General features: G+C 31.6%; 1 protein-coding gene and 1 long non-coding RNA gene across 4 annotated transcripts; one reads left to right on the top strand and one right to left on the bottom strand.

Annotated features, from left to right (window-relative positions):
• Positions 1-2,220: 2,220 nt before the first annotated feature.
• On the top strand, positions 2,221-3,383 carry LOC133832786 (coatomer subunit delta-like). The gene is made up of 3 exons (XM_062263085.1): positions 2,221-2,644; positions 2,752-2,951; positions 3,170-3,383. The coding sequence occupies exons 1-3, from the start codon at positions 2,417-2,419 to the stop codon at positions 3,381-3,383; spliced, it is 642 nt and encodes a 213-aa protein (XP_062119069.1). The 5' UTR covers positions 2,221-2,416.
• A 1,854-nt stretch (positions 3,384-5,237) lies between these two features.
• Positions 5,238-8,268, bottom strand: LOC133831101 (uncharacterized). 3 transcript variants are annotated; one of them, XR_009892394.1, is made up of 3 exons: positions 8,124-8,268; positions 6,827-7,448; positions 5,238-5,626 (listed from the first exon to the last, which is right to left on the bottom strand). It is a non-coding gene; the product is annotated as an uncharacterized LOC133831101 (long non-coding RNA). The 3 variants fall into 3 exon arrangements; XR_009892392.1 differs by lacking the exon at positions 8,124-8,268 and having other exon boundaries at positions 6,827-8,112; XR_009892393.1 differs by lacking the exon at positions 8,124-8,268 and having other exon boundaries at positions 5,238-5,551; positions 6,827-8,112.
• Positions 8,269-8,757: the final 489 nt, after the last annotated feature.

The raw sequence follows: 8,757 nt of genomic DNA, 5'->3' as shown, positions 1-8,757 counted from the left end.
GTTTTTCATTCCCTGATTCGAAATATTTCCACTACTGTGTATTTAGCATGCATTGGTGTGCCTATAAGAGTATGTGATTTGATTATCAACAGTCGAATGACGACGTTGGGTTGCATGATGATACTCCATATTTTGTTGATTTTGGCAATTGTGTTAATGTCTTAAGTTCACCAAATTTCTGCATTTTAGGTGCTAGATACAATCTCCATTTTGGTCGTTCTTGTTTGTTTTTATATCTCGACATAACAAGATGGTAAGAGTTTTCTCTTCCCATTATTCCTTTGTTCAAAGTTGGGTTTTGAAGTTTGATTATTTATTTATTTACTACTACTATTATCATTATTATGGATTTGAGTTATAGCATCGGTAAGTAGTCCATTTCGCGTTTGGAGACATGCAATGAAAATAAGCATGCATTAATAATTTTGAGTGATTGAAATGGTTAAATGCTTGTAAATATTACCAAGTATTTTGCATTTTCAAAATTTGACATTTATAATTTTTTTTAAATTACATTTATCTTGCTGCAAATATATATATATATATATAAATATGTATTACATTTATCTGTTTTATTGCTTATCAATCATCTTCACTTTCTACGTAGGTTGTTCTTGCTGTTTCCATCATAACCAAGTCTGGGAAAGGTGTGTATTTGTTTGTATTACATTTTTTTATTTAATTTATTTATCAGTAGTATTTGAGTTTTGAGTTTGTCAGTTTCAAAATTTCATGTAATTACATAGGGCTGGACAAGAGAGAATACTTTTATTGTAATTGCAGAACTCATGTCTTGTTCAGTTGCTACTGTGTTGTCTCGTGTACAGTTCAATTGCTAAATGTCTAAACTACCCTAGGAATGTTATATTATGGGTTAAGATGATGGTAATGAAACAACCACTTCGATGTAAAACTGGATTTTATAATGAAGTTTTGTTTAGATTTTTATTATTTTTATGTTAGCTACCTAAAAGAATGCAATTGTGGAAAGAGTTTGTCGTGGATATAGGCCATATTTTATAGGCAGATCAGAAGATTGATTGACAGGAACTGGTAAAGTACATTGTTCATGGAGGTTTCTGGTAGCTCATAAGTCTTTAAACTCTGCTTTCTCACATAGTAAAGTTATTTTGTAGCAACAAGTTCATAATGGATTTTTTTGTTTTTGTTTTGGGTAAAATGGGATAGGAATGTGAATGTGAATGAAACTTTCAGAATAATGGTGCACCTCTTGGCATTGTCTAAACCTTTGTCTTTATTTATTTATTTTTTTTCTACACCTTCTCCTTTTCTTTCATATAAAATCCTTGCAGTAATTTCTTTGATTTTAAGGGCAAGCACCATTTTTACATATAATTTTTCACTGTCCTCGAGTACCTGGCATTGTTATTTATTTTCATCTGTACATGAGTAAAATGTTGTTAAGTTTCATTCTACAAGTGATTAGGAGTTCTAATTGGTGGTTTTATTTCTTGCTTTGGCAGTACTTGTTTCTAGACAATTTGTGGACATGTCTCGCATAAGAATAGAAGGTCTTCTTGCAGCTTTCCCAAAGTTGATAGGCACTGGAAAACAACATACATATTTTGAGACAGAAAATGTTCTCTATGTTTACCAGCCTACTGAAGCTTTGTACTTGCTACTTGTTACAAACAAAATATTCTGGAAGATTTGGAGACACTGCGACTGCTCTCAAAGCTTGTATCTTTTTTTTTTAAACGGTTTATGATTTTTATCACATTGTCCACACAAAATCCATTTTTTTACATGTTTCTATGTTGGGTTTATTATGAAATGTTTTAGCATGTGTATTCTTCTCTGCCCTTTTTCTCTCTCTATTAAAAAAATATTATATCACATGAATAACTTGGCAACTTTCCCCCTTTACCATAGATATTTTTTGTTCTGCCTTTTGTCAATTATTCTTAGCATGTATGTTCTAATTTCTATGAAAAGGGCATGAGAGATGTATTATTAGGCAAGAGCACAAAGACTGTTTCCACTTCTTTTTCTCTACACCACTTTTGTTAAGTGTGAACTTAAATTCATGTGCACGATTAGCTCACTTTGCAAAATAAGAAATTATTTTTCTGTATTGGCATGTTGAAGCCTTTACGAAAATGCCAACAACTTCATTTGCCTCACAAATCTCTTAGTTAGGAAAAGTATGACATTGGGGTCTTGGTGAACCTTGAAAATTTCTAGCTAAGCCTTCTGCCATGTATACCTCACTGTGGTGTTTCTTTTGGTCTTATTTATTCAATTTTTTCCCCTATTTTTTTTTCAGTCTTTTGTACAGTATATCCATTTTACAATTTGAATGGGTTTTATTTCCATCAAATTGCTATCTAAATAAGTAGGTGGAAATATCTGTATAAGTTTATTCCTTAACTAGCTTTAGGTGCCGGAGTATGCTATGTCTCTAGATGAAGAGGGTGTTTACAGGACTGCTTTTAAGCTAATTTTTGCTTTTGACGAGGTCATCCCTCTTGGACACAAGGAAAATGTAACTGTAGCTCAGGTTAAACAATACTGTGAAATGGAGAGTCACGAAGAGAAGCTGCACAAACTTGTAATGCAGAGCAAGATTAATGAGACGAAAGATGTCATGAAACATAAAGCTAGTGAGATTGACAAAAGCAAGGTACTGTACGAGGCTTTTGAAATGGCCTATTCAGTAGTTTTATTCATTGTATAATTTCCTTCATTTGTATGTTATATCAACATTGCGCATCATCATATCATTTGCAGATTGAAAAGAATAGGGGTGATAAGGGAGGGTTTATGTCAATGGGCTCAGGAAGAATAGAGAGCAGCTTTAGTGAGAGGAGCATTTCAAATACTGGAAGCGGTTTTGGGAGTGGTTCTGGTTTTGGATTGAACACTGAGATCGATCCATATTCTATCAAGTCTAAAGGTTTGTTCATGCTCTTTAATATTGAATTTGATGTGTAATGCTGGTACTTGTTTCAACTTTACTTTCAGTTCTTTCAAAATAATTCAGCAGTACTTAATTATACTCTTTGAACTGGTCAGTTCATTTAAGATTCAATTTTGAGAGCGTGCTTCATTAAGTTCTTTTTTGGTTGTCTTGTGACGAATATCAAATCTATTCCATCTCTTCCAACACCATTGGTTTAATTGTATATTCTATATTAACAAGATTCAGGTCGTCAACCTTCGGCTGCCAGTTCTTGGAGTCTTTGAAAGCAGAAGGGGAGGTTATCCTTGAAGATGTGCAGCCAAAAGCAGGCCAATCTAGATCATCTGCCCCACCTTTAACTGATCCCGTCACTTTGGCTGTTGAGGAGAAACTAAATGTAACACTGAAACGAGATGGTGGTGTCAGTAACTTTGATGTTCAGGGAACACTGTCGCTGTAGATTCTAAATGTAGAAGATGGGCAAATCCAAGTTCAGGTAATGTAGTCCAAGCTACTTTCTACTTGTAATCCTTGTGATAGTTTAATTTTAAGATGAGATATAATGTATGTGATGACATAGTAGGTAAGCTTAGACCTTGTCTTAATGTGTCATCAGGCTAGGAAACTAGTAATAATGTTTCTTCAGTGAGTCAACAGGAGGCCTCCTGTCTTTGTGTTTGATAATGGACTTCCAAGGTTGTCCTTCAACTGTTGTGCTTTAGTTTGTCTTGTTATAATTGTGCTATGATTGCCAGGATGATTTGATACGCTGAACAGACAAAGAGCATCTTAAGTAATTTAGTTGCTGCTGTTGACAATTTGTCGTATATTTAAGCACTGTTCTGTAGACTTATCTCAGTTTTTGGTTCAAAGTTTTGATTTTGAATTTTTCTTGCAAACGTTTCATCTGGGTATCAGTATAATTTCGATTTTAGTCACCATAATTGCTTAATATGGTTTTTTTTATTTCTGGGTTATTGATCTCTTATGTAATTGAAGTTAATTTTATTGCCTCTGAACTTATATTTATGTGAATTTCCATTTATTAATGCAGCATTTTGATTCATATCTTGTTAATGAATTTTCATAATTTAATCCGATAAAAATCAATTTTTTAGTTGGAGTTTATATTGCTTTTATTCATGTTATTTCTGATAGTTTTTAATAAATTCTCTTACATGGTTAAATTGTGTCTACTGACTGCATAGTCAATGCATTACTTCATAAGACCACTCAAGATAGTTTTATATGTGTCTTACATGGTTACATGGTTAAATTGTGTCTTCTGTCTATTCCACTCAAACTTATTGTTAACTGCTCAAATAAGAGGAATAGCATGAGCTTCATAAAGGACCTCTAACAGCCATATTCACATTCTACTTGTTAATTTGGATGCCATACTTGATGCCTTGTTGGTTACTTATGTTATTAATAATAAAATGACTTTTTTTTTACAATGTGCAGGTATATTGAGATGATTTCTTTGGAGCAATTTTTGACAACATTTGTAGTCGAGGCCTTTAGAATGGAAGAATGTATTTCACTAATTTTTGTATACATTTCTTGTTTTGTATTTAGTGATAAAGTAATCTGAATTGGGCATAAATTATGTTGTAATATGATTTCTTAAGCCTAGACTAGTAGACTAAATATAGTAATTACATTTGAGTAATTAATAAAAATCTATTTATGTTACCTTATTTGGCTTCAACTTTCATATTTGTTTTTCTAGTTTTGTGTAAGTAAAAAAAAATTATGTTTCTCTAAGCTAATATAACACATGTTATACTAAAGTGTAGTATAACACAAAAAAAGTGTTATACTAAAGTGTAGGATAACACAAAAAAAGTGTTATATAATCGACTATAAATAACATAATTAAACATTTATCTATATATTAAAATAACACAGAAATTGTGTTATCGTTGACAGTACAATAACACATCTGTATAACACTGATAAAGTATTATGTAAAGTACCCTAACCTACGATAACATAGTTGTTCTTAACAGATCAGAAAGTGTTATCATATATTTTGATAACACATTTTCGGTGTTATTAAAAGCATTTTCTCTTGTAGTGTCATTTTTATAAGCTTAAAATATCATTATTGTTTTAGTATTCATAATACTTTTTTATCCACTGATTTTACAATAATACATTTTTTGTGTTATTTTCTCCTTTTTATAAGCTTTTTGGTATTCATAATACTTTTTTATCCACTTATTCTACAATTATTTAGAAACACTAGTTAATTTTTATTTAATAAAACCTGTATTGTGATTCAAAACACTTGATGCAATATAGTCTCCAATAAACTCAAAACATTCACTATTAAAAAATACTACAATAAGTCTCAAACACTAACTCAATCAGCCTTAAGAATGTCAATATATCATTATAGCAAAGTATTGAAAGGCAAGCTTTATAATAGTGCAAAATGCATTAACTAAATGACATCAGAGATTCTTAATTCTTCAAAGTCTTGTGTAAACAGGTAAGCATTATGAGAATCATTAATATCTAGTAAGTCATCCAACCCTTCAAAATCTATGTCATGCCAACAATCAGGCCCAAAAATAGCTTTGCTCCATGACTTGCAAATGAGTGGCACTGAGTGAAGTTTATCTGGTAAATTTGTAAAGATTAATAGCAGTGCTTCTGGTATCAATTCAACTCAACCACTGTGAAATACTTTCATCCCTATTAACAATTAAAATATCATATAAGAATTAAGAAAACTGATCAATAAAATATGACAATGGAATTTAAATGTATAATAAAATTATGTAAAATATGTACCACGACCAAAACCAAGAAGATTATCACATATATATGTATGATCTTTCTGTTTTTGCTAATTGTAAATAATTAATGAAATTGATAATCAAAATGATACTCCTTCAACAATTCTCAACAAACTAGAGAAACAAAAATTCCTACCCTTGTTTTGGCCTTTTTAAGTTGAAAAATTATTAATTAAAAACAGGAAATAGTGCAAAAACAATTAAACTACTACAGCAAAAATTTCATATCCAGCAAAAATAGAACACCAATTATTTGTTCATTGGTCAATTTGTCAAAAAGTATACGATTTAGTAACCCTTATATTAAGAGAGTAAAAAACATAAGGACAATTCTTCTATAGGGGCTTCACTTTAAGCCCTACCGGTGGGGCTCTCAGTGTTTCTCGACCCGTGAACAGTTTTCGGCGTGATTTTTTTATGACCGTGTATATTGTAGCTATTTAGAGCATCCTGCAAATTTTCAGAAAATTCTGAATAGTTTACAGTACCGAAAACTAGGTTCAAACATGCTGTTTTCCACACGCATAAAAAAAATTAGTCACACGTGCAATAACATGTTTGAACCTAGTTTTCGGTACTGTAAACTATTCAGAATTTTCTGAAAATTTGCAGGATGCTCTAAATAGCTACAATATACACGGTCATAAAAAAAATCGCGCCGAAAACTATTCACGGGTTGTAAACACTGAGAGCCCTATCGGTAGGGCTTAAAGTGAAGCCCCTATAGGAGAATTCCCCAAAAACATAAATGGTAAAGTAGCAACTCAGTTTCAAAGTTCATGACCTCTAGCCAAGTAAAGCTGATATTAGAACGAAAATGAAACATATAATGGACATAATAGCACAAACAATAGGAGTCAATTAAGTCAGACAAATCTTAGTGTAATCACACCAGAGCCACAACAGTCAATCAAGGCTAGCTACAAGCATATATTGATTAATATGTCATGATGATCAAGGCTACCATATATTAGTGGAGCAAATTAAACCTCTCTATTTTGACTTTTTTTCGGCCTAAAAATAATTTGACCTGGGCGTGATGTTATATAATCATATATATCCAAGTATTCATTGAAGATGTAAATAGAATTCTAACCTGAGAGATAGCAAAGTGCTCCCAATCTTTGTATCAAACAACTCCAAGCCAATCAAAATCAGTACCTGATCATATTGAACACAAACGAAACAAGGCTTTAATTCAGATTTGACAATAATACCATAACAAAGCAATACAATGATATAATCAGAACATAAATATATTAAAAAAATATAACAGAATAAGTAAGAATTTAGAAAGCTAACCAGTGAGCCAGTCAACTTTTACATATGGAAATGTGATGTAATCATTTCATTGATTGTGAAAAAGTAAATAGAATACAAGGGCAAACTAAATAAAAATAGAAAACTTTGAATAGAATAAAGATATGACTTCGATCAAATGAAAGAACACCATATTAATTATGAATAACAATGGACTCTGAAAATAAATAAATAAGGACAGCAGTAGAAAAAATCATTCAGAATTCATTTTTGAATTGAGTAGGCATCAATAAGAAAAAATACTAGAGAAAATATGTTCAAAACTATACAAAACAAATTTAAGAGTCATGAGACTTATATGTCAGGACTTAATCTTCCTCTGCAAAAGAAAACAAATGAACAGCTGAGTTTTGATGCCCATTTTCATGCTGCCTACCTCAGCAGTGGCCATAGAAAGTCTGAAAACAAAAGAAAATTTATAAAGAGCATATGAATCCAAATATATATTTAACTAGTTGTAAGCAGATAAAACACATATTAATTAATATAACTAGAAGAACATATTTACCACACCTGCGGTACAAACAAATAACAAGACTTGACACACCGAACAAAACATTATACAAGAAAAATGAGAACAAACAGGTTGCAGTAAATAACTTCAGCGGGGGCCTTTATGTTACAACAGTATAAATAAGAAACCATTTTTGTGCGTGCATCCAACAATGTGAAAAACTTCATATAAAATTTTGAAAGATAAAAAGAGATCACAGCAAAGCTCACTACGGACTACCAAGTACAAGACTAAGTATATATATAATACATATGAAGATACATCAATTCCAGCTTCACATTTGAACATACAGAACTATCTCAAAGCTAATGCTAGTCCTTAAATACCAATAAGAAAATCCTAAAACACTAATTTGAAGAAATTCATAATATAAACCATAACATTAATCTAATTATACACTAAAAGACTTACATCCAAACAAAATCGAAAGTGATGGAGATAATAAGAGAGAGGTATACAGATTTAATATTCACAATATTAGAAAAAGAGGCTGTAAGAGAGCAAATGTGAAATTGATTGAGCAATTGACAGAGGAAATCTAATGGAAGAACAAAATGACCAAAGCAAGTTGATTGAGCAAGTTTCCGGAGAAAGTCCGCGGATCGAGGGAGCGAATCGCCGTAGCAAGTTCACTGATCAACAGAGCAACAGCGGATCTCCCATTGTACGATCAATCAATAATGGTAGAGACAGAGAGAATCGCTCTTGTCATAGAGAGGCTAATGACATTTTGGTTGGGCTTGGACTTATTGAGTTTTAATTTAAAGCCCATTGTACTATTACTCAAAACTCACATACAAGTATAGCTAAAAACAACGTGCTTAACGTATATGTTCTGTAATGCAATTCTAATCTATTTTATTTTATGTTTTCATTTACTTACTGTAATACTTTTTAAATACACTTATTATTATGCATTATGGAAAATATATTTTCTTGTAGTCTATAATAGACTTAATTCTCTAAATTTTTACTCCCAAAAACTTTTATTTGATCTTCCCCCTCCCCTCATCGATGTGTCTGATTGGAATGGAAAGTTTCAACCTCACGACCAACAATTTTCAAGAAGAGATTTCTTGGGCAATTGCCTTCTTATTGGATTCTGAGTGTAAAGTAGAGAGAGTAGATAACTTAGAAGCAAAATTAGAACGAGTATTTCTACTAAATAATCTTTTGCAACGCTCATTGTATAG

Source organism: Humulus lupulus, chromosome 4 (assembly GCF_963169125.1).
Source record: "Humulus lupulus chromosome 4, drHumLupu1.1, whole genome shotgun sequence".
NCBI lineage: Eukaryota > Viridiplantae > Streptophyta > Magnoliopsida > Rosales > Cannabaceae > Humulus > Humulus lupulus.
This window is presented reverse-complemented; position numbering and strand designations above follow the sequence as displayed.

Excerpts from the sequence above, each read along its gene's own strand:
- LOC133832786 (XM_062263085.1), top strand. The coding sequence starts at position 2,417 with ATGTCTCTAGATGAAGAGGGTGTTTACAGGACTGCTTTTAAGCTAATT. Across the intron at positions 2,645-2,751 it reads GTGAGATTGACAAAAGCAAG|ATTGAAAAGAATAGGGGTGA; the intron begins GTACTGTACGAG and ends TATCATTTGCAG. Across the intron at positions 2,952-3,169 it reads TTTAATATTGAATTTGATGT|GTCGTCAACCTTCGGCTGCC; the intron begins GTAATGCTGGTA and ends AACAAGATTCAG.